We start from the raw sequence: 25,780 nt of genomic DNA on the forward strand, positions 1-25,780 counted from the left end.
TCTTTATATTTTACTTTGATAATCTGTAAGCTTTAAGATAAGTTTTCATTTCATCTAAGTGTTCCATGTATTAGGGCTTAAAATACTAATTGAGAAAATTATTCTCAAGAAAGTGCTAAAAAATCTTCCTCTTTGACCCCTTTCCTGAGCCTCAGATTCAAGAGGCTTCATCCGGGGGAGAAAAAATCCAGGGTTCATTTCTGATCTACTCATAATCAAGAAATAAAAAACTTGCTTATTTTTGGTCTGCTACTTTGATTCCTCATATACAAAGAGGATACAGAGATGTGTGTGCTTTTTCTGGTTGCACTCCCTGTTCTTGTGGCAAGGGAGGAGTTTTTGCTTTAGCTGTTCAGAAATTTAAGTAGGTGCACACAATCACAAAGTGATCACAAAGTCCTGAGCTTTTCCGTGGTGCTTTTATTATTGCGGAATAGTTGGGGTTGGAATAGATGTCTGGAGTTCTTCTGGTCCAAGCCCCCTGCTCAAGCATGGTCAGCTGGAGCATGTTGCACAGGACCATGGCCAGTTGGATTTTGATACCTCCAAGGACTAGAGACTCCACAACTTTTATAGTCAACCTGTTCCATTGTTCAACTATCCTCACAGTGAACAAGTGTTTCCTTGTATTCAGATGGGACTTCCATGTTTCAGTTTGTGGCCCTTCTGTCTCATCCTGTCACGGAGTACTACCGAGATAAGTCTGGCCCTGTCCTTTTTGCATCCTCCCTTTAGAGGTTTATAACCACAGATAAGATACCCCTGAGCCTTTTCTTTTTCCTTCAGCTTAAGCAGCCCCAGCTCTCTTAGCTTCTGCTCATCTGATAAATACTGCAGTGTATTAATCATCTTTCTGGTCCTTTGCTGGACTTATTCCAGTAAATTCACATCTTCCATATACTGGGGAGCCCAGAACTAGTTGCAGTTCTCCAGATGTGGCCCCATCCGGGCTGAGCAGAGAAGAAGGGTGACCTCCCTTGTCCTGCTGGCAACACTCTGCCTAGCGCAGCCGCGATGCCTGTGGCCCCCTTTGCCTCAGGGTGCACTGCTCAACACTGCTCAACAAACCCGTGTTTGACTCGCCCCAGCCTCCCCAGCTGCCTCTCTGCAAAGCTGCTCTCCATGGCTCATCTGTCAGACTGTGCTGCGTCTTGGGGTTATTCCTGCCCAGGTGCAGGACTTTGCGCTTCCCTTGTTGAGCTTCTTGAGCTTCCTCTCTGCCCATTCTTCCAGCCTGTCAAGGTCTCTCCAAGTAGCTGGGACCTCATCGTGTTTCATGATTACCTTGTGATATTCCAGAGCCTGCACCAACCCACTCCTCTGCAGGGGCTGGAGCTTCTCTAGAGTTGATAGCTTAAATTTTACATCTTTTGTCTATTGCTTTTACAGAGGTTGTAGGAAGCAGTTACTCCTGCTGCATTCCACATCTGTATGGGCACCAAACCACTGCATATTTGTCCCTCTCTGATAGGGATGAATTAGCCTTAAATTCCTACTCTTGAAGACCAAAAGTTGAGACACATGGGCTTTTCAGTAGCCTCAAGAACACATTTAGGTTACAGGATTATTGCCCCTTGCTCAATACCCATCCTTCTGCTCTAAGAAGGAGGATTTTTTTTGTCTTTAAATTCTCTGGCCTTAGAAATGTAAGGAATTACTGCAAAGGCACCAGGCCTTGGATGATCAGGTCTTCACAGTGTCATTCCTTAGTAAGTGGGCTTGTTGCTCTGAAGCATCAGATGGTCCTTGTTTTACAGTGGGTTTCCATTCAGAGCCAACGTGTTGCCTGGAAGGTGCTGGTGTCTCTGCCACCCTCCCCGAGGAAGATGTCACGTCAGGAGAATGCCATGTCCCCTGCTTCAGAATTACTGCCGAGGACAATGTCTGCTCTACAGATCTCTATAAAGAACTCTACAAATGTTTATGAAGGTTTCCCAAATGTTTGTTCTGAGCTTAATTAATATTCTGTAGAGCCTACGCTAGCTCATGCAGCCAGGCCACTGAATGATGCCGTACTGATCCCAGCTCAAGTGCTCTGGCAAGCAGTGCCTTCGTGAGCTCCCGTTTCTCAGCGTAATAACAGATGCTACCAAGTACTAGCAGGTGGTTTGGATTTTCCTTTCTGCTCAGCCTCCACTGACTCCCCTTTTTGCTGCTCTGCTTCTGGCACATTTTAAACAGTCTCACTCTGCTTCTTTTTCTTTTTTTTTTTTTTCCCCCTTTGGCAAAGAATTTAAACATTTGGTTGTAGAGAGGAAAAAATGAAAATTTGCTTTTTTTTTTTTTTTTTTTTTGAGGGAGTAGGGTGGTGCAAGCCTTTATATAAGAATAGCATGTTACAAGGTTTTGCCATTCCAAATCTAATATCTGATACTAGATGGATTTCACACTTTGGAAATTATATACAATCTTTTGGGCACTTAAATTTTTCTTTCAAGTTTCAGAAGGATCAGGATTATGATAATGTTGTTGTGTTCATTCCAAAGAAGACCATTTTGACCACATAGCTTGGATTGAAGCTGGCCCTGAAGATATCCTATCACACAGAGTATGAGTCTCTGAGCTAACACTAGAGAAGAACTTCAGTCTTTTAAGGCTCAAGGCCCATGCTGACAGAACCAGGATGCTTCACAGTAATATCTTAAAAGAAGCCAATCAATACTGGTTCCCCCATTTACAACTTTGCTCCATGTCTCTGATTATTTTGAAGCGTTATTCCCCAAAATGCATCTCTGCACGCATTCCTTTATTTGCAGCTCAAAGTTGTCGCTGCCATACATTCAAAGGCATCACAATGCGAGAGAGATGAGTCCTTTCTTCTAAATCTTTCTTTTATTTGCTGTTCTCTGGATTCAGGCTGTTGATGGTTGACTGAACCTTTGCCTTTCTACACAGCATGGTGTTGAACACCGTTCTTATTGCAGCCACTGTGCGTAACCTATTCCTCAACCCTCCCTCAACAAGTCTTTTCAAGAGCCCTTTCCTGATTATTTAGTCTTTCATTTAGCCTTTCATTTTGGTGTATCACTCAAAATCTTTCATCCTGGTTCCAGATTTCACAGGACCAGTCATAATATAGCAGGTGTGGAGGATAGAGACGTCCCCTTGACTCTAGGAAGTTGAACATCGTTATCACTAATATAATATTAGGATGGTAACATTAGCAGTGATAATACCCTCACTTCAACAGGAGGACCAGTTCATGTCTCTTGATCTTCAAGACACTTGCTCACATAGTGAGATCTGAATATCTTGCAGAAAGTACCTGCTCTTCATAAAAGGCCAGAACCACTGCCAAAATGGATTTGTTTTTGTGGAAGTCCATCCTGTTCATAGGTTATGGCTATTTGTGCTTCTGACGATAATGGAGTTGTACAAACAGTATTTTCTGACAGTTGACCAGCAAGCATCACCCTGTAAAATAGTTTCAGGTTCTTAATGGGTAACATCTCCCTTTTTACTTCCTTTCTTTGGGGCTCACAGTGAGTATTTATACACTGCCTTCCCTGCAGTTGTTTTGAAGCACCTGAAGGCTTAGCACACTAGTGGGAAGTATGTCTGTTCAAAACTGGGAGAGATGGTGATGACTGCTTACACACAGGCTCTGGAAATGGGAAATCTGAAGGGGCATAATAAAGATGATCTTCACTAGGACAGGAGATTTCCCATCCATGATCAGCCTTTTTTTTTTTCTGTTAAAAATCAGTTCCGCCTTTCACCGCTTGTCTGGCCTGGAGATCTTTGTTCCTTCCTTCTTTGTCAGCTGCATCTTCTGTCCAGTTGTGGTTGTGCTGATTCTCCGGGTGTCCAGAAAGACACAATGCAGGATGGGGCCTGCCTGCCTGGACAGAGCCACTCTGATCCAAAGACCTCCATATTCTGTTAAATTGCTTACATTGGCACATTAGGAAGTCATGTTGAATAAACCTTTGTTTCTGGAAGGTAGCTCTCCTGTGTTGGTAAGAGGAGTATGAGAGTTTTTCATTTCGTAACCATTTTTCATACTTTCAAGGAAGGGTTTCAACGTTTCAGCCTTTCATAGATAAGGATCCATTTAAAGCACATTTAATGAATCTGCCATCCCTCAGTTCGCTCTCTCTATACACACATATACGCACACACATGTAGGTTGTAAATTGTAGATATACAACCTGTACAATATAAATTGTAGATATACAATTTATTTTCCATTTGGAGAATCCACAAATTGTTGTTGTAACTATACATACACAACATATTGCTTATTGATCATCTTTCTAACTGTGTGTCTTCTTCTCTTATACCATTATCTCTTTCTATTGCCTTCTGTATCTCTCATGACTTTAAAAATAAATACAAGTAAGGGCAGCCTGCACCCGTGTACTGTGTTACCTATCAAACAGCAGCAAGGAGTTTCAGGATCCTTTCACCCATAGGCACAGGGTGTGCTATAGATGTATTCTGTGTCCACAGTCACCTTCTTTTGTGGATTTACTTTGAAATCTTCATTGTTACTGCACCTGGTCATAATCCTTTCTTAAATTAAAATGCAAGAAAACCAAACAGTGCTTGCTCACATGGTTATTTACCAGTGTCACTCTATTTTATTCCCCTGGACAGAAATACTAACCTATTTGAACACTTAGGAGAAATCCGTATTTGCTATTTTGGGTGCATATAAAGTAATCAAAACTCTTAAAAAAATCTGGTAAATACGAAGCAGATGTTAGCAAACTTTTATCAAATTTTTCTCCTTTTTTGCCAAGAACATTTTAATTAACATTTTTCTTCTGACAGGTTTCTGTGATAAAAGTGTAAAGCCTTAACTGATGGCATTATTATTCAAGCTGTTGTCTGTGCATTTAAGACATTTAAGCAAAAACATTTAGTTGCTATGGTTACCCAGCTGCATCTGTAGGCAGATTCATTGCAAAAAGTCTGCCTGTAAGAGTGAGTATTATTTGTGCATAGCTGCTTGTTGCTATTACTGCTTTTTTATGCACAGTCAACCAAGTCTACAAATCAGACCGCATAAGGTTGGACATTACATAGTCCCTGTTCCTCCCAAATTAATTTTATAAAATAGTTTGTTTTCATATTTTAGTTTTCAGAAGTAATCCAAATAATGAGAAAATGACCTTTCATTGAACGTCATAACACATGCTCAACTTTGGAACTTCATTTTTTTTTCATTAAATCATCTCACTTTTCTGTATAGCAGTAAGACAGTACCTCCAAGTTTAACTTAAATACTGGTGGAAAGTGGCAAGGCCTACAAAATTCCGCCTCTCTCATTTACAGCTGCCGTACAAGTAAGTAGTGCTCTTTCTTACTTTGTGTGCTGCCGTTTCAAGAAACATCCTTCAGCCCTTCTGCAGAGCGAGGGAACATAAATGTTCACCTTGTGCTGACTCCGTGACGGGGAAGCACCACTCTCCAGCTTTTCCCTGGGTTTGTGTTGCATCTGACAGCCCCTTTATCTGCTCTGGATATCATTGGAATTGCTTCACCTAATTGCACTTTCTTGAATTTTTGTTGTTTTGTTTCTGAGATACTAAACAGAATGATTGCTTTTTTACCCTGTAATAAAACCAAAGTACTGCATTTCAGTATATTAAGGATCTTGACAGTACTTTGAATTTCATAGCATGAAGTAACGGCTCGTCACTGTGAAGAGAATAGGAATGGCGGCTTTTTAGTTCCCCATGCTTTATGTGTGATTTTTCTCACTTCCTATGCTTGGGGTCTATCTCACAGTTGTCCTGTTGCAACAGAATGGGCCTGATCCGCTTTGAGACCCTTCCTCTTGAGCCGAGCTGAGCGCTCGCTCCGGGGAGGGACCACGAGCTCTACCTTAGTGCATTCAAAAGGGAATATCTTCTCTTTCATTATTGCTACAGTGAGAAGAAGTCGGGAGTAAAAAATGAATTTCCTTTCTGCTTTTGAGAATTCATTTATTTTGCTGATTTTTACCTAGTTCAGCCAAAGACATTAGTCAAACCAGAGACATTTGTGGACTACAAATTATAGGATAGACAAAAACAACTGAAAACTCAGCCATTTGTGAGAATACTTGAAGCATGTACTGTGTCTGTATTACTTCTGCTTTTTAACATGTTCTCAGAATACTTGACAAATGGGAAATAAAAGCCTAAAGTAACCAATGGTGGGATAGACAGAAATTACTGAAGATAAAGAAATAACGAAATAAGATTAAAAACTCTCAGCAGAAGGCACAAGGCATAATCACACTTGGAGCTACTGCAGTAGAATACAAAATAAAGCATTGGGTAGCCTAGTTTTAGATTATTATACTTTAGTTTATATTAAATTGTAGTAAAAGATCTCCTTTAATCTTTAGTTTATATATGCATACTCTTTTGGGAACTTGTTCAAATATTGTGAAGAATTTCATTTTAATCCATACAGTTCTTGAATATTTCCTTGACTCATGACAAAGTTTGTCCTTTAACAGCAGTGTTTTCTATTTTAATTTTATTTTAATTTGGTAGAAGACAATTTTGTTTTGCTAATGATTTGGATGCCTTTGAAATAAAACCATTTGAAGACCTTTTTATTTTAGTGTCATTTTTATGTTACAAACTTGTCAAGATCCATTAAAGTGTCTTCACTGAAAGTAGAATAAACATTTGGCTTTATAGCTCACTCTGAGATTTTTCACTTTATTGCATTTGATCTCATGAAAATGTGGAAACTCTTCTCTTTCCATATACAAGTAGTGTCAGGCATCAATCATATTTAAAATAGTATTTCCCAAAGTCAGTCAGAGAGTGAATTTTTTTACATGCTCATCAGAATCCTCCCTCTTTGCATGCAGATGGGGAGGATCTGTTGGCGTTGAGAACTGAGGAATTTGGAACTGAGTCTTAGGAAAGTCTAAAGCCCTTCTGTTCTGTGGATTTACTTATTTCCTTCTGCCCAGAGACTGCTAAGCTGAAGCTCCTTCTGTAACTCTTCAACAGAATGATAACTGGGTATGAGAGATCTGTTACCACTTTTGTGGTGCTTTATTTCTAGTTTCAGGCCTGGTCATCAGTATTTGTAAAGATCGTTCAGCAAACTTATCTTGATTTTGTGAGTCTCTGATAATCTGAGTTGTTTTTCAACTTCTAGAAATGCCAGAATTTCGATTTTTGAAAAAATGAAGCAGTGAAACATTCCTTTATCCTGAATCTCTAACTTCTTCAGCCCCTAAGTCAAACTTTCATAAAGGTTTTACAGCCTTTAAGTTGTTCTTCGCTCTAAATGTGGCTTTGAGTCTGTCTTCAAATCTAAAAGACAGCCGAAGTGGACTTAGCAGTTACCTTGGCTATTTCTGTCTTTAATTTTCATTCATTACATTTCATGTGTTCACTGTCTTGCACTTAAAATTTTCCTAAAATTTTTACTTTGTCTTTAAAACAATCTCCAAACTACTGTCTCTTTAAAAAAGGGACCATCTCAACATTGTGAGTCTTTGCTTTTATTGTTTTTATTAAACAATTTAAAAATTCTAAAATTCTGATACTAATTTTTATAACTTCATAATTTTTTTTTTCTATTTTATATGGTGCTTTTATTACCTGTTTCCTTTTTTTAGTCATTTCTCTTGTCATTAGATGCATGTGTTTGAAGTTTTCTTCTGTCTTCCTGAACCATGACAAATCTATGTAGTGAACATATTTTATGGCACGGGTGACTAGGAGTTACATTCTTGCCTTTGAGGGTCAGAATTTTTGTTTAAGGACCGTATCCCGCACAACAGTATTTATAAAATAGTAATGTCACTTGGCAGCAGAGTTCATGGAACTAATCTAATGTTTGCAGAAGTTGTTTACCAAAGACAGTGATAAATAGAAAAGAATTTGGAAATAAAAATCGTGAAATTTATATTTTTTTAAAATATCTATATAATACTGAAGAATTTCTGTGCTAACTGCGAGCTTCCATTCATCAAATTTCTTATACCTAAGTAGTTAGGCATACCTTTTAAAAACAAAAATAATAAATGTTTTTAACAGGTATTTATACAGGCTTATTTTTACAGGATGTACTGCAGTTGTTTCTGAGTGTAAAGTGCCTCAATGTGTACATTAATGAGTGTCTCTGCTTTCCTATTAGTCTGTATTGTAGGTTGATTTACCCTCTAGTAACACTTACAAACCTAAGCACTATATATCCTGCTTCCTTTGCCTCTCCCACACCACGTAAAGATTTTGTTTTGCGCGTTGCGGATTTTCTTCTTCATTTGCCAGTTGTAGCCTTGACAAGAAACCAGAGCAGCACTCTGAGGACAAAGAGTCGAGATCCCTAATTCCACGCTGGAAACGTTCAGGGTGTCGGCCTGTTGTTTCACAGCACAGCGTTGGAGGACACAGCAGCGTGTGAGGTGCTGGTGCTGGTGGACGCTGCTGGGCGCCCTTGTCACACAGGATTAGTTCTGCCGTCTTCCCTCAGGTGCAACCAAGCTGGCCCTTGTACAATGTGTTCAGCTGCAGGAAGCAATTGCATTAGCAACAGAAGAGCCGGGCGAAATCGAGCTACAGCCCATGAAAACCCATGAAAACCGTTGGCACGTTGGTGGGAAGGATTTTGTCAGATTAATCCTGCGGTGAAGAATCTCTGGCGAGTTCTGCGAAGACAGTTTTGGCAGAAGGCTGTGGACCTTGTGATGTCAGTAAAGCACAAGCACATTGCGTTGCCTCTGCCAGGAAAATGCAGTGTAGATTGGAATGAACAGCCAAGCAGGGGATTTCATAAAAGTTTGCTGATGTGTTTGGCCAGTCTGTATATATTGACACAATTTCATACTTTTATAATGCATAAAATGCGTTCAATGGATATGCCTAAGTATGGGGCATATATCCAATTTTCTTTATTCTTTGGTAGCTGTTCAGTAGGTGTGTACGTGGATTATTCATGGCAGATAAAGCTCCCTAGTCTCTGGGACACTAAATTTTAATGAGAATAATGGCAGTTTGTCATTCCCTATGGAGCTGCATACTTGCAGTAGTGCATCAAAGCTGCAATATTATTTAAATCCTTACTATTCTTGTATATATATTTTTATATATATATATATACAATGAAATTGCTTCTTAAGGATATAAAAAAGCAATAATAACCCCAAATGGTGGAATGCTGTGCTTTCTGAATGGCATGCATTCTATTATATTTTGAGTGATAGACACTTGATGGAGCCATAACCAGTATTTAATCCTTGTAACATCTTCTATGCAGCTGTTATTGAAAATATTTCATCGTGTGCTTTAAATATAGAAGTTGAAAAAACTGCATGTTCAGTAAGTTTCTAACTTCCCACCAAGTAGTTTAGGAGTGGAGCCTGATAGGTGCCATCCATCCTTGCAGGTTGCTAGAATTTAAGGCAGAATAAACAGTTGCCCGTTCAATGTTGTATTATTGAGTATTATTCAGTATTGAGTTGTACAGGTAAAGGAAAAACAGCTCAACGTGTTGTCTTATTCTTAGATTTTTAACTGTAATTGTTCAGCATATCCACCATCTGTCCGAGTGACTCATACCTCTGCTTGTATTTGTGCCAAAGTAAAGATTTTGGACAGTCTTGGGGTATTCATAACACAAATGTGACGTATTTGAAGTGAAAACTGAGATTAGCTTTGAGTTATTCTTCTCTCTCCTTGTTGTACCTCCTCTCCTTTTCTTTTTATATGTTCTTTCATTAAAATATACTTTCAAATTTTTTAGACAAAGTACCTGGAATAGTTCTTCATTGTGCTGCCAGTGCCATACATCAGCAAACTCATTAATATATAGATATATTTCTTGTTGAGTATAACTATATATATAAGGTACAAGTAGGCTATAGTGGAGAGTAGGACGTAATGGACAATGAGGGAGCCTGCACTTAATTTATTCTCTACTGTCTACTTAAAAGCTCATGTAATAAATTTACATTTTGAATTTAATGGTGCCATAATAATACACCTTTATTGCTCTGATCTTTGTATTATTATTTTACATGGGATAATGTCAGCTAAAGAAGGTCTCTTTTAATAACCGTAGGGTCTCTGTTAGGGACATGCATTCCCGTGGCTTGTGCCATGTACATTTTGTTCCTGGGGGGATGAATTTGAGGCAGCAGCAGTACGAAAATGCCTCTCCCTCTGCTTTTCCTCAGCGCCTCATCGTTTTGATGCTGGTTGTAATCGAAACTCTTCATTTATATGTTTACAAAAGTTAAATTTTATTTTATTTTATTTTATTTCATTTCATTTTCTTAGGCTATGTTTGAGGCTTTGTCCGACCTCCCGGCGTGGTACGGCATCAAGGAGATGCAGGCGAACTGGATCGGCGACTGCTCCGGGAGCTTCCTTGACTTCGCGCTCAAGGTCGGGCAGCCGCTCGCGGTGCCGCTGGCGCAAGGGCGAGGGCTGCGTGGGGCAGGGGGGTGCAAGTGCACACAGCCAGCTCGGGGCCAGCGCTGCCCTAGTGCCAAAGCAGCCGGCAGCTCGTGTGAGAATCCCTGGAAACCGGGGTATTGGGCAGAGCAGTGCTGAGAGGTAACAAGTGGAATGGAGAGGGACTGCTGGGCTCTAGCTGGGCTTTAGCATCTCTCTGCGCAGCAGACTGAGGCCTGAAGAAAAGTAAAATTAGCTAGTAAACAATGGGATGTCCTCTTCTGAGGAGATCCAGAAGTTATCTCAGATGTGAGAGTAGCAAAAGAGATTTGCAGAGATTCTAATAGCAGTTCAGCCCTCGTGCTTCGGAGCTTTATAGTGTCTGTTTGCTCCGGCCAATATCTGAAATTTAGCTTATTATTTTAAACTCGAATTTCTGAGAACCTCAAATTGAGACAGCTTAGATTTTGTTAGGTAAATTGTTTGTATCAGTTGCTTCTGAAAATCTGTATCAAAACTTGCAATGGAAAAATGTTCTAAGAGAAGGGCTGCACTTCTAATGGAGAAAAAATGGATAAACTCATCTGGGATATTTTCTTTATTAGGTTAATGGTAAAATAACAGGAGAGAAGATAGCAGCCTACACCTACACGCCTGAAGCCGTTTATGGAGCTTCCCATTTATACATCTTACCAGCTCACAGACTGCTGCACGGGAATAGCAGCCTGAAGGAAGTCTTCCAGAGGGAGTTCATCCAAGGGAAAGGTGACATTTTTCTTAGATTGCATTTTGTTGTAAGAGTGAAACCACTCGAGAGAATTACCTTCAAAATATGTGCCCAGCTGAGCATGAGCAGCCGCCCTTGAGAGGGAGCAGCTCCTTTGGATTCTTTGCACATGGCAAGCAGTATCACTCCAGCTTCTCGTGCCTTCAGAGTAGGGCAATGGGGCCTATGTTCGACCTCATAGTTTGCAAAGTAATGACCCAGATTATCATTTTGTTTTGCAGTGGAAGTGAATAGTCTGTGGGAACCCCCTGGGAAATTTCTCCACTGTGGGGAGCCTGTCGTCAGGACAGCGCTAGTAGAACCAGCTCTTGCACCAGCAGTGATCTCTTCCCATCACAGGGAATATAGAGAGGGAAAGAGATCATTGATGCATAGCTGAGTAGATCATTGATATATAGCAAATAATTCTCTGCTGTACAGATCCTCGGTTCATATATGGTTCCAGTGGGGTGAATTCAGAGTAGCCCATATGGCCGTTACGGCAGGTACTGTCTTGTACAGAGGTTACAAATAAGGTAGTGGTAATTGGTTTCCTTAGTTGCTGGTAACTGGTAGTGCCTGCCTGCACTGACTGTCCCTGTCCAACTCATTTTTGTCATATGGAAGTCCAGAAAATTACAATAAATACAAAATATATTCTCTGTGTATATCTTTTCCTAAGGCTGCTATTTAATATTTATTAGGTGGGTTCATCATGTGTATAGCATCCCGTGTCAACAGCAAAAAGCAGGAATCTTGAGGAAAAATATTCTGCGTGCACAGACCCTGCTTTATTTTTGAGCAATTCACTTCTATAATCTAGACAAATTATTTTCCTCGTTAGCAGGAAAAAACAGAGCTTGAAAGCTTGAATGTGTGGAGTATGCAGAACCCTTGTCCCAGAGGAAGGGAGAGCAGTACCTTGGAGAATTCTTATTAAGAAACAAAGGAACAAATTACAGCTCCTGCTGTTCTGCCAAATCAACACGTGAGCCCTGAGAAAGGCACATCCGTGGAAGCACCTGCATCTGTGCTGAATCTTGTGCTTTATGCCAAAGTGTCCAAGTGCAAAACGAGAGATTAAAAAAAAAATGTGGAAATAATTGAAAGCTTTTTTGCTTCTGTTAATGATAAACTTTACATTTTGGTTAAGCTAAATAAGAAACTTGCAACCAGAATGATGTCAGCCAGAATACATTGAATAAAAGGCTTCCAAGTGAAAGTACTTCCAGAATCTTAGCTCTCGTATAGCTGTGTACTCCTGCTATGGGTGAATGTATTTATATATTCATATTCTGCAGTTGAAATAGGCTGATAATTTGATTGTGCATTATTCAAAGTTTTGAAAGGACCAGACTAGTACTTTCCAAAGAGGATAACTTATACGAATAGAATTTGCATGTGAATTTCATATAGCCAGTTCAGCCATGGTACATATTAATGCCATGAATAGTGACATTCAAGTGAAAAAATGTTTAGGATTCCCTTGAAAAAAACAGTTTTACTTTTAACCAGATTTTATTTTTTATTTCACAGTAACATGAATATGTTGGTTTATTTTACCTTTTAGTTGTTCTCTTTTCAGCTCAGATAATCTCATAACTCCTTTTCTTTGTTGTCTATTCTCATTTAAAGAGTTAGGAAGTTATGTTTAGAAGTTTTCTAGCAGAGAAAAAGTAGAAGTAGGGCAAAGTAGCTGGTAGTTCTAATACCTGTGCTCTTGGAGTACGGTTCTGCATGATAAGCTATTATCATTTAAATAGAGGTGAGTGATCCGTTTTAAAACACTCAATTTCTAAATTGCCAAAATACAATATATGTATTTACAGTCTGGCAAGTCTGCCAGTTTTGCCTGTGTGGGATGTGTGAGATGAAGGTTTGACCCTTACGTTGTTTGTTAGCTCATTCTAGCGCTGAGCAAACCCTTCTTCTGTGTTTGTAGTTACAATATTCTCTCCCTATAATAATAATGGTATGAGCAAAGGAAGGAGTGTCTCATAAACTGAAGAACTGTTGTTCCAGCTTCAGCATAAAACTGATGTTTTTGCTGAAGGCAGAGCAAAGTTATTTTTAAAAGCAGGCTGTGCTACCTACTCAGTTTCCTGTTCAGGCTTTTTGACTTAGATGCTTTCAAAGAGCCAAATGATTCCTTTTCTGTTCTTTTAAACAGGGAATGAAAGCTACGTGCAGTGGTTTGAACAGAAGGAATTTTCTCCAGATTATTGATAATACAGCATCAAAATGAGTATCTCAAAGAGCGAAATTTTGAAAAAAATAGTTATCAAAAATAAATACAGTATTTGTGTTCATAAGACAGAGGAGATACAGTAATCCTATTCTCTGAAATGTTTTTATTTTAATTCAGGCAGACATTACGTGCATAACAGTACAAGCCTGAGGTAATACCCAGCTTAATTATGAAGACAGGCAGAAGGAAGCTCTTAGTCATCTGTATTTTAATTAATATAATCTAGAGTCAGGTCCCAGAAATGCCATTTTTGTCCCTTATCCTTGCAAAATAAGTGCTGATTTATCTCACTATGTGTGAGCTTCAAAGTGCTAAGAAGTTAGACATGGTTCCCAGCTGAGATAGGGGTTTTCAATCCTCAGAACTTAGGAGGGTTCAGGTTGGGGTTTCTTCTTTTCACTCTCCCAAAGCTACAAAATATAAAAGCTACAAAATATAAATCAGTTTCAGATTATCACAATCCTTACTCTTTTCTCTAGTTTCAAGGATAGCGATGCAAGATGACCTCTAATATGAATATCAGTATTTTCTTTAGAAATCCATAAGTCATGTAGCTTTTTTTTCTTTTTTCTTTTGTTTTTCTACACAAACCAGTACTTCCCATGCTTTGTGTCCTTCTGTAAGAAGCCAAGTCATAAGCATAGTATATAGCTCCTTTTCAGTTCTGTCTGAATCACTTGGGTTTTGTTTTGCTTAGTTCTGTGTTTGTGTTTCTCAGTGTAGAAATGAGGGCTGCTTATTTTCTGGCTTTTAGTACCAGTTCATACCACTTTATGGCAGTACTTCATTTATGTTGAAGACCTGGGGTTTACTTATTACAATGCAAACATCACTGTTTTTATTTAGGTGCTTGTTACTTCTTTTTTTTTTTTTTTTATTACAGTTATTTTTCAGTCAGACTTACTGAAGCTTTCAATAACTCCCAGCTTCTTAAAATATGATTGGCTTTTATTTTTCTTTCTTATTTAAACAAACTGTAGTTTAAACTTCATGAAGTTTAAGATATACTGAGGTTTTCTTTTAATATTAAGCAATATTCTTATTACTGTCATATTTTACCTTTGTTTTCTTCACCTTTATTTCCAGATTGCCTTACTTCAGTGACAGCTGTGAATTTGCTGACCAATCAGGAGATTCCTGTAGTCATCTCAGCAAAACCAGATTTTGAGAATTACATAGATACTAAGATAGGTATGTGGCATTTGGTGGGTAAATGGAATAGTCTGGTTTTCAGTTAACTGTGTTGGATTACCAGAGGCTGTTGTGATAAATCTTTGAATTAAATGACTTTTTTTTCTGGACTTTGGAGCTACATTGCTCTTAATTAAGGAAGAAGGAAGGAGAAGTAGCTATGTAGAATCTGGGAGGACATTTGCAGGATGATAGATTAGATTTTAATAGAAATATTGTAATATTAGTACATTTGAGGAGAAGTTGTCTTAAGAATCTCTATTGTGTGAGGATTGATTCCATACAACACGTCTGCATTTGGAGGTCTTTTACTGTCCTTAATCAAAGCAGAACTCCTCCATTGTTTGACATGAACATTTTCAAAATGTCCCAAACTTGTAGGATGTTTATATGTGAACATAACCCATATGCACACTTAGAGAACAATATTTCAAACAGATTTTCTGTAGTTTAATGCCCTACACTTCCAGATATGATTTTTTCTTGTTTATATCGTGTTGAGATCAGTAAAATAATTCATTGCACATAATTATTCTTGTCAGTTAGGCTTGGCAAATTGTCTTGGAGCTTATCTCTTAAGGAAGTATTCCCGTTTTTATTATTATAATTCATCAATTTGTAGTAGTAGTAGTAATAGTAGTAGCAGTAGTAGTCGCTGTGGTCTCATTTCGGATGGATTAATAGTCCATCTATAGTGGACTATAGTGGATAGCGTTCTGTCTCCATGTTGGTCAGTTCTTTACCTCTTCATAGCCCATTCCACTCTCTTCCTTACTCCTTCAGTCACTTTTTGGTGCCTCTGCCCCTCTTCTTTCCTCCTCTGGGAGCGCTGCAGCCTCCTCTACAGTATTGCCAGTGTTGGCTCTTTGGAGACCCAGCGGAACTGAACAAAACCAGCTGACTCTGCAGAGCCCCTGCAGGGTCTTTGTGCCTTTTCCTTGGTGCTGCTTTTACAGGGTGTTGTGCAAAAATATCCTGGCAGACCCTTGCAGGGCAGACCTTGCCTATAATGTGCCTCCGTCTTAATCTTCTGGACCAAACTGCTTTGAGAACCAGAACTTCTTCTGGAGTACGAGGAGCCAAAGAATTGAGATGCCTAATCTTATTTTTCGTGAGAAACCTCTGTGTTGTTCATTGGCATGTGCCTTGGCCTTATGTCTGCTGGAAACAGCCCAGATCTTCCCAGGAAGTTCGGGCTGCCAGCTGTTGAGTTGTGCAAAAGTGCTCTAATAGGATCCTCTTTGCAAAAGCAAAGGAGGCCAAAACGGGGAGTCTGCTTTTTCCATGTGTAGAGCATATTGTGAAGCCACCTGTTGCCAACTGCAGAGCTCTTTGACAAATTAAGATACGTATATTATGCTGTAATAGGGCCTTCAAATGGCAAGAGAGTACATCTGCTCAAAAGATTAAATGGCGATTCCTTACTTTGCTAGGGAGGGAGTTGTTTGTTGTGGAGGAGCCAGATTTTCATTTGTTATCTGCTTCCAAACTTCCATATATTAACAGAGTTAATATATTTATAGTAGCAGCAGACATTTCATTGCCTGAACAAAGATGCTTATAAACTGGCTTTGAATGTAGTTTGTAGGTTAATAATCCTAACATGCTCAGCACTATTTTTGAGAGTATTTTGTCTATAGCTTTAACCAAACTATTACTTGGGTTATTTTTAATAATTGGGTTATTTTTAAAGATTTCTTTGCCTTTTGAAGGTGATAGTGAAAATGCAAGATTATCCAAATTATTAAATAAATAATCCCTCCAAAAAAAAGTATGCAGAAGGATTCATCTCCCTGTGACCTTATAGATCTGTTAGTGATACTTCAGAGTACAACTGTATAATAAATAAAAGATAAAGTTAGCAGATAACCTTGCCCCCCTTGAAAGGTAGTCCTGCGAAGTGCAGCACAGTAGCTACTAAACTGCCTGCAGCAAAGTCAGGGGGAAGATGTCAGCATCTATCAATATGAATGAGGAATATTTAAAGATAATGTGTCATTTTATGATGCTGGTAAATTGCTGTAATAAAAAGAAGTCTGTGTGGGCTGGAACAGGAACTTGTATTGAAAATGTATGACTGTCCCAAATAATAAGATGCAAAAGGAAAAGACAGCATCAGGAGCCTTAAATATTCTGACTTCTGTGTTACTTATTACAAAGTGTTCTCAGTACTTGTATTCTGAGAAGAAAATTTTTGTTTTTAATGGATTTTTCTTCAAATCGACAACAAATCATGTCCTTCATAAGAAATTAAAGGGATGGCAACATTAGAGACTGTAGTGCTGTGATGCATTTTAATAAGCTATGAATTTAGGAAGTGATTAAATTTACTCTTAAAAAAGGGGAATACTGTTCATGCTGTTTGTTTAGTATTTATGTATCTCATCCTAACAAATTTAAATGTATGTACTTCTCTACATTATGTTTAATGTAATGTTTAATGTTTAAGTAATATATTTAATTTATTACTCTTTATCTAAAATTTACTGTTTTCTTAGACTTTTTCTGAGCCAAGTAATTTTCAGGCTCTCGCGATGGGTCATTGACATTTGGGTTACTGAGATATTGATGAAACATTTATAATTATTGCCTCTTCATTTTCCCTTCTTGAATGATATTTGTATTGATCTTAAATTTTAAAGCTTTTGAGGGCTAATATAAATCATTATATTGTGTGGACTGGAGTGACATAGAAAGAAAATATTGTACCTTTAAATGACCAATAGCCATGTCATTCCATTCCAGAGCTGTTTTTCTTTCTCTTTTCTAGGAATTCCTAGCACTAGCACAGAAGATGCTGCCGTAGCTAAGAATCTGGGTATTTCTTTCACTGAAGTCATTGAGACACTGCCAAATGGCTTGGAGAAGGTCATTAATTCTGGCGAGGTAGGTGCACAAGTACTGAGCTCCTCCCCATCATTAAATAAAAATGTAAGCTAAAATTGCTGTCTGGAAAATGCCAAATACTTTTTTTTTAGGGATTTTTGATCTTTTTTAAAAGGTTTTCTTAAGGCCTAAGCAAGGTCTATGCTATGAAATGTCTAGGAACACCTTAATGATAACCTGTATTAGTTCTTCTATAGCAATAAAATGAGGGTGCTCCCAGTCTTAATCTTTTGTATATAAGAAAGAAATGTGGTATTTGTCCGAGTTTTATAATGGAAAGTAAAATATAATTAATTTCATTTTAGATGTTGATTCTTACTTTCATTATCTGTGTATATTTTTAAGCTAAATGTTAATTCCTTCTTTTTTATATATGCACTGAAATATATTGTAAGCCTTTCTGGTAAAAACATATCTGCTTTAAGTGCCATGGAAATCTTATCCTCAAATCAAATTGTATAGTGAGTTATCGTCCTAGCAAAGATGCTCTTTGACAGAATATGACCTTTATTTCTGATACTACATGACAGGTAGGATCTACGTGGTTAAGAGGTATTTGGAAGCAAGGAACAGCCTAGCCTCAAACACACACAGGGGAGATGGAAAGCTGGTCTGTCATCCATGTTTCCTCAGTCTCTGCCTTGCATTGGTGATATTCTGGAAATTTTGGCATACAGCTGCTTGCTAAAATATCAGCAATAACTGCAGATATTTGCAAATAGTAGCTGAAGGGCTTAGTCCTACTCAGGCCATCAAAGACGTTGTCCTTAGACTAAGAGGGTTTAAATAATTCTGTTGACTGGTATGTGAATAGGCCCTTGGATAGGAGGATGCTAAACAGTGAGAAAGGGGAAAATGATATTAGACTTAAACTTTGTGACTCAGAAATGGCATTCCAGACTTTTATGACTTTTTTTTTTTCATTTTTACCAGTAGCAAGTATGATTTTTTCTTTCTTTGTTTTTCCAATTCTGTCTTTGTGTCTCTCTCTCCCCCTCAGTTCACAGGCATGACTCGACAGGAGGCTTCAAAAGCTCTTACCCAGCAGGCCAAAAGTAAAGGACTAGGAGGAGACCTAACGAGTGACAAATTAAGAGACTGGCTAATATCCCGACAGCGCTACTGGGGAACACCAATTCCTATCATTCACTGCCAGGCATGTGGCACTGTCCCAGTTCCTTATGAGGACTTACCTGTGGTATTACCCAAGGTAACCACCTTTACAGGAAAGGGAGCCTCACCTTTAGAAAATGTTCCAGAGTGGGTGAACTGCTCTTGTCCAAGGTAAGCAAATGCTGCATTTGCTTGCAGGCTTGGGGGGGATCCCTGTGGACATGTTTCCTGGACTCATTCCATAAGTGCTGACAGCTTGTTACCCTAAGACAGGGTACTGTGCTAGAAGGATGTTTGGTCTGACCCAGCATAGTTGCTTTTAAAGCCTAAGATGATTAATGAATTATTTCTTCATGATAAGGAACCTAATATCTTGCTAATTACCTTAACAATAGCCCAACAGAATTGTTTGCTCTGCTATATAATTCTTTATCATGAAGGACCACATGGACTGTAAACTATACATGACAGCATATAATTCACACTAAAGGAGGTAGTAAATATATGCATCTTGGCGACATCATCCAGCTGTTGCAGAAAAGAAGCAGCCTGAATCATATAGTAGGGAAAAACACATTATGGAGATGAGATGTCTGGTTACTTAGATATCCTGTGCACAAGAGCTTGTGTGCAGGTTCTGCTAGGGAGCTAACAGGACACGGGTTATCCCAGGTTATCCCAGGTAAAGTTTTCCTCAACAGTGGAACCAAACGTCGCTTCTAGCAGAGTGACCACGTGGGAGAAACACTGCCGGGCTGCCAGGCAGGAGCTTCAGACCCATGGGAGGCCCTGGGGCTCTCCTGCAGAAGGCAGCACTTTCCTAGCACATCATCATAACTTTCTTCCAGCACTTGCAGGTTAGCGTGGTACTTTCATTTCTAGTGCTTTTCATTTCTAGTGAGGCAGCTTCGCCGCAGGAGTCCTGGGCTTCTCTGGAAATAAGTATGTTTTTACCTTAGTTAATGACATGTATTTTAGTAAAGCATACATTTACTTTCATATTTTGTATAGAAAATTTCTTCTCATACGTCTATTAAAATTATATAGTAGCATATTCTGAAGTGTGACTGATGAAAGGAGGTATTACTAAGCAAAAATGTTAGGTTTAGTGGAAAAAAAAAAAAGCAATGACCTAATTAAATTAAATAGCCAGTGGCCACTCTTTATTACTTGTGCTAGGTGCAAGTGTGTCACAGGTTGCAAAGTCTCATTAATATTAGAGAAATCTCATTGTTTTAACTGTTAGAGTTTTAAAGAAGGACCATTTACAATAAATGAAAATATTGCTAATGGGATTATAGGCTCCATTAAGCAAATAATTTGTATTCAGGAAAATAAGCTTTTCAAACTCATTTTAAAGCTGTGTTCATCAGTGCTGCCAATGTAACTCCTGGCAAAAATTGATTTGCAGTAATCACAAATTAAAAGTGTGCTGCGAGATCTAGAAAAGAGCTGATACATCTCAGTAGAAGGTGAAATTAAGCTAAGTTGATTTTTAGGGGGGTTAGAAGTGAAATCTTCACAGACCTTTCTTGAGTACAGTCAGTGAGAGGCACCCTGCCTGCTGCTCCTGCTTCCCTGGTGGTACATAGGGAGCGTGATGCTTGTTTAGTACCCGCCGACCTTGTGGCAGGGCTTGCTTGCCTGGGCTTTTGGACTGGCTTGCTCTTGGGGTTTTTTTCAAAATAGCAGGCAGAGAGTTGTTTTTTGTAATGGCAGTTCTGTACATTTCCATGAGTGGATGATTGAGAGGGCAGCCCCCTGTCTTGCAGCTTTCCACTGTTGCTTCATCTTAAAGCCACCTAGGCTTTTTTTTTTCATTTTCTTTTTTTCTTCTTTTTTTTTTTTTTTCATTTTCTTTTTTTCTTCTTTTTTTTTTCTTTTTGGTTTGTATTTTGATTAGATTTGTTTGGGAAAGGCAAGGAGAGTTGGCCCTGTTACTTACACTGGACACGTTTCCAACATACTGTTTAACTGCTTTAACTGTTCAGACTTTCAGTTTCCCCTGTAAATTCTCTCATGGCCACTCTACCTGTTAGCTTTCGTGCCGAGCTTGTCACACGTCTAAAAATAACCTTGTCCTTCCTTCTCTCTTGCCCAGGTGCAAGGCAGCCGCCAGGCGGGAAACCGACACCATGGACACGTTTGTTGACTCTGCTTGGTATTACCTGAGATACACTGACCCCCACAGCACTGAACGGTGAGGGACCCGCAGGCAGGGCCTCGCGGTGGCCGGGGCTGCTTTACAGAAGACAAGGGGCAAGGAGGAAGAGAGAGGCTGGCTGCTCTGGTGCTTCCAGCACCTGCCTTTGCGGAAGGGCTGTGTGAGCCTCTGGGCTTCCCTGGTTTGGTACCTGGCGTCTGGCCCAGAGCTCAGCGCAGAGTGGACTAGGAGTTGCTGTAAAATGATGGCATTTGGCTGTGCCCCTCCAGGAGGTCTGTGAGGGCAGAGCCTGTAGGCACAACTGCCTAAGTGTGGGAGCTGCAAGGCAGGGGCAGGAGTTTGCATGAGAGGCCGTTATGAGACAGGGCCTGGAGGAACAGTTCAGCTGAGAAGCTAATGGAACATGTTAGTGGAGGATACCATCAGAAATAAAGATAACTTCCTACTGTAACTCTTCTCTCTGAATTTGGGCTAAGTTGTGTGTTGAGTGTAGCCTCCCCAGTAAGAGACTGAGTATTTCAATGTGTAGAAATACAATGTTTTTGTACTGGTAAGTGATGGATCTGGGTGCAATGTCCAGCTGCCCATAATGGCACTTCCAATTAGCTCTTTCTGCATTCTCATAAATCTTGCTGCTTCCTCCTGCTCAGGCCTAAAGTGCAGTGGCGTCGGGGTAGGTTCCTGCTGTGTTGTTACTTTGGCCACATGCATAATTAATAAAAGGAGATTTTTCTTGTGCTGTGTGTTAGTGGCTGCAGCATGAAGAGCTTGGGAAGACAGATGTAGTTATTCAGCTGTTTACCTGCTCCATAGTCTGCCTGCGTTAGCACTGCTGATTTTGCCTTGAGGTGTTGTGTCCAACACAGCATTAAAGCACAGAGGCTGACTCAGTTGTCCAGAAGCATTTTATATATGCTGACCAGATGAGATCATTGCCTGCAATCACTGGCTGAACTGTCATGACTGTTTCTTGGGCACGTTGAGAGCACACGTGCAGGACAATACGGTAGCAGCAAATCAGATGGGTGTTTCCTCTAGGTTATTCAGCTATAGATAAATAGCACTGATAAAGCACAGATAGATAGAAAATGTCTAGTAAATGGCCTCACTCTTCCCAGAGAATTGTATGTAATGAGCTTTGTGTGGTGAATGAGTCTGGTAGGATCTGTTCTATTTTAATTATCCACATTTCTGTTTTAAGTTTGTGGCCTCCAAGTAGCTTTAATTCATAGACATAGACACTTCACTGAGAAGGCCACACCAGGAAAGTCAATTGTCTGTCTGCTTTGGCCGCCTGCTTTTGTGTGCGGTAAGACAGTTCTTCTGTGGACACATCTCCCATTAACTTTAATATGTTTTTAATAGTCTTACATTATGCAGAATTCTTTCTCCCTGGTGACAGTTTGAAATATATCTTTGTGCATGGATGAGAAGCTGAAGATGACACAGTCAGGTGTAATGTCAAGCTGTCACAGTAACAAGCTCTGTGCAACTAAATCTGTTTTATACTGAAAGAAGAATTTTAGCCTTTTATACTAGATCACTGGGCATTTTCTTTCTTTTTTTTTTTTAAAGCTAAGCTGCATATACCTAAGCCCTTTATTTTTGTAATTCATATTTAAAATACCTAGAATCTGGGAGACATTTTCTACTAGTTTTTGGAATCCTGTGTACGACAGTAGGTTTTAGCTCTTTCCATGCATGACATGAGTTTCAGACCCACTGTTTGCTTCTGAGTTCGTCTGTGAAGAAGCAAAAAGTGTTACCAATGTAAAAACTACAGATGAAATAATCAAACAAGCTAATGAAACAAGTGTATGTGTTGGACTGGGGACATAAAATAAATGTTGAGGAAACAGAGCCTGCATTGAAACGGTATTTTGCAGGTAATGGGCTGCTGCGTGAGACATAGCCACATTTAATGAAGTAGTGAGCAATGCTAAGAAGCTGTGCAGGTCATTTTCTATAACTTCTTAATGCTCTAAAAGGCATCCAGTGTTTATTGTAAATCCACGGAGCATCCTTCAGGTTGAGTACAAAGGCCCGTCCGCCTCTCCTGAAAGACAGGAGTTATGACAAGATCTTCCATTGCCCCCTCATGGCCACCATGCAAAGTTCCAGTTTAAAAAAAAAAGGATATTTTTAAATAGTCATCTTTCATTTTCTTTAATAGTAACATATTTAAATAGTAATGTGCTTCTAGTATTATTTTTATTATATTTGTTCAGTATTTATTTTAATAGTAGGGTATTTTAAGGTAAAATTTGATACCTATCAGTAGTAGGAAATTCAAATGGTAGCTACATGTTTTTTTCTGAAAGAAATCCTTTAAAGAGCAGGCAAATATTTGTGTCACTTTCTTAAATAACCAGGTGAAATTTTAGATGCACATCTAAAATATATGAAAATTTTTGTGGATCTGTTTCTCAGTGTATAATTTGTATATAATTTAGTGAGCATATCAATTAAAAAGATCTGCAAAGTTTCATTAGCTGTGTAGCTTTTTGTCAGTTAGGATGAGCTAACTCATTAGTGCTGATCTTTCTTTTCTACACTATTTTCTCTATCTTTTTTCCTATTAATTTGTTTTTCAGACCCTTTAATAAAGACTTGGCTGATTATTGGATGCCTGTGGATCTGTACATCGGAGGAAAGGAACATGCAGTTATGCACTTATTTTATGCTAGATTTCTCAGTCATTTTTGCCATGATCTAAACATGTCCAAACACAAGTAAGTATTTTATATTTCTTGGAAAAAAAAAAAAAAAAAAAACCTAAGGTGCATTTAGGTAGGAGGAACATTAGGAGAAGTTTTTGTGATGGTTGAATATTCATGGAGTAAACCTGTATTTTCTTGCTTATCTGTCTCAGCTACATAATTGTTTTCTTGCAGCATGTTGCATTTTCTGTATGTATGCTGCATATGTAACATTTGTGTGATATGAGTATTAACTGGTTCAGAGTAAGTGATAAAATACCACTGTGGATTTGCCAGTCAGCAAAAGCTTTCATTAAACTCAAGGCATTTTGAGTAGTGCTATTATTTGAAATTAGGTAACTTCTTGCACAGTTATTAATACCATCAATTTCAGAGTAACTGTGCATATGTAGTAAACTAAGCACTTCTGTAATTCACTGAAGAGTTGGAGCTGAACACTGTAATATATTTTTATTTCTGTTTGATTGCTCTGATTACTCCTGTTGCTGATGATAATACTTTTCCTTTGATTACAGGTAAAGTTTGAGGTGTTCTTTGTTTTCTTAATTAAGTTCTCAATTGGCTGACCCAATTTCCACTGAAATTCTGCCCTCTGTACCCCACAATGTCATCACAGAAATGCCTGAGCTGGGAAGATGTCAGTGTTGGAATAACCCAACCTTGAAATACTGCCCTGTGCTCTGTTCTCACATCAACAGAGAGGTTTGACTCGACAGAGGTGCAAAACAAGTCATTCCAAGAAAAAAAGTTGCTTAACAGTTTCTCAGTTGGCAGCTCCTGTGCATTCATGCTTTACATGTATCTACTCTGAAAGCAGAATGTAAAAGAGGAGCTTACTTGCACATAGCATTGAGCTCTCTTGGGTGAAGCAGTTTTGCTACACAACTCGAATTTAAATAACTGTGCATCAGGAAAAAGATGACATAGTTAATGGGGCTGTTGGAGTATTTTCCCAAGCCACTGTGTAATCATTTGATAATAATGAGTGGTGCTGTTTCCATTGCTCATTCTTGCCTGCAAAATAGTTTGGTTGTGGAGATTTCTGTAGCCTGCACCCCCCAGCAGAGCTCCAGCAGGAAAGCTCTTCTTTTGGTGATGATCTGGGGCTCCAGAACCAGTCCTTTCTACTATAGGCACCATTCCCTTTAAGAGAGAAATTCAGTTTATCCTTGCAAGTAATTACAGGCTTATCAGAACTACTAAAGACTTTATGCTGCTCATCTATGAGCTATAAAGCCCCCTGGGTGGGCTGAAGCGCTTGAAGAAGTGCATGAAGAGCAGAAGGAGGGACGAGCTGCCCTTGGAAGGATGTGGAAGCATTTCCCACCCCGGAAGGGTTGGGATTAGGAAAGGTGAAAGCTCAGCTGGATTTGAAACTGGTGAGGAAGGGGAAGGCAGTAGGAAAGACGTCTGCAGCTTCACTGTCAGGAAGACCAAGGAAAATGTCAGACCAATGTTAGAAGGGACTTATGGCCTAGTAACAAAGGACAATCTTTGCTGTCAATGTCTCTGCCTTAGTAGGGAAGTTTAAGGGAGAGAGGTGCTACCCACTGTATTATAGGATTGAGTTAGGTGCAGCTTAAATGACTGGACATATTCAGATTCAAGGGTGCTGAAGGAGCTGGCCTGAGTCATTGTAGGATTGCTGTTCGTTTTTTTCAAGAGATCCTGGTAATCCAGGGGTGTCCCTGATGACTAGAAAATGTTTTATTTATCTTTAAGAAAAGGCAGGGAGGATGATCCAATGTACTTACAAGCTGGTCAGCCTGACCTCAGACCTCCGGGAAGATTGTTACACAAATCCATCTGGAAGTAATTTTCAGGCACATGAAGGACAAGAAGGTGTCTGGGAATTGTCACCTCGGGTTTGAAAATGGGAGATTGTGCCTGACTTGACCTGACTGTCTTCTATGATGAGATGCCTGGCTGGGTGGATCAGAGGAAAGCAGTGCACGTCATTTTTCTTGATTTTAGCAAGGCTTTTGACAACGTCTCCCGTGGCATCCTCGCAGCTAGACTGGAGACAAACACACTGGATAGGTGAAACACAAAGAGGGTGGAAAAATTGTCTGGGCTGTTGGGCTCAAAAGGTAGTTGGGAATGGTTCCAAGTCTGACTGGCAGCTGGTTGCAGAGGTATTTAGCTTCAGAGACCAGCTGTGGTTTAACACTTGCATCAGCAACCCGGGCAGGGCGACAGAAGGCAGCCCCACGAGCTCAGGGAACGTCGTGTTGCAGGGAGCCCTGAGGCGCTGTGGACAGCGCTGCCATGCCCAGGACATCGGACTGGCTCCCCCTTCTCGTCCAAGGGCTGACAGCCACCTTGTGAAGCCGA

The 25,780-nt window shown here is 39.5% G+C and overlaps 1 protein-coding gene across 1 annotated transcript in view; it reads left to right on the forward strand.

Annotated features, from left to right (window-relative positions):
- LARS2 (leucyl-tRNA synthetase 2, mitochondrial) overlaps nucleotides 1-25,780 on the forward strand; it is a 73,795-nt gene that overhangs the window by 24,561 nt on the left and 23,454 nt on the right. Inside the window, exons 8-14 of the mRNA XM_026034849.1 lie at nucleotides 10,242-10,349; nucleotides 10,964-11,123; nucleotides 14,459-14,563; nucleotides 17,334-17,449; nucleotides 18,450-18,733; nucleotides 20,664-20,762; nucleotides 23,321-23,458. Of these exons, the coding sequence (XP_025890634.1) occupies nucleotides 10,242-10,349; nucleotides 10,964-11,123; nucleotides 14,459-14,563; nucleotides 17,334-17,449; nucleotides 18,450-18,733; nucleotides 20,664-20,762; nucleotides 23,321-23,458 (1,010 nt within the window). The remainder of the gene's footprint in view (nucleotides 1-10,241; nucleotides 10,350-10,963; nucleotides 11,124-14,458; nucleotides 14,564-17,333; nucleotides 17,450-18,449; nucleotides 18,734-20,663; nucleotides 20,763-23,320; nucleotides 23,459-25,780) is intronic.

This window comes from Nothoprocta perdicaria, unplaced genomic scaffold (assembly GCF_003342845.1).
Source record: "Nothoprocta perdicaria isolate Ctin4 unplaced genomic scaffold, notPer1 scaffold_150, whole genome shotgun sequence".
Classification (NCBI taxonomy): Eukaryota; Metazoa; Chordata; class Aves; order Tinamiformes; family Tinamidae; genus Nothoprocta; species Nothoprocta perdicaria.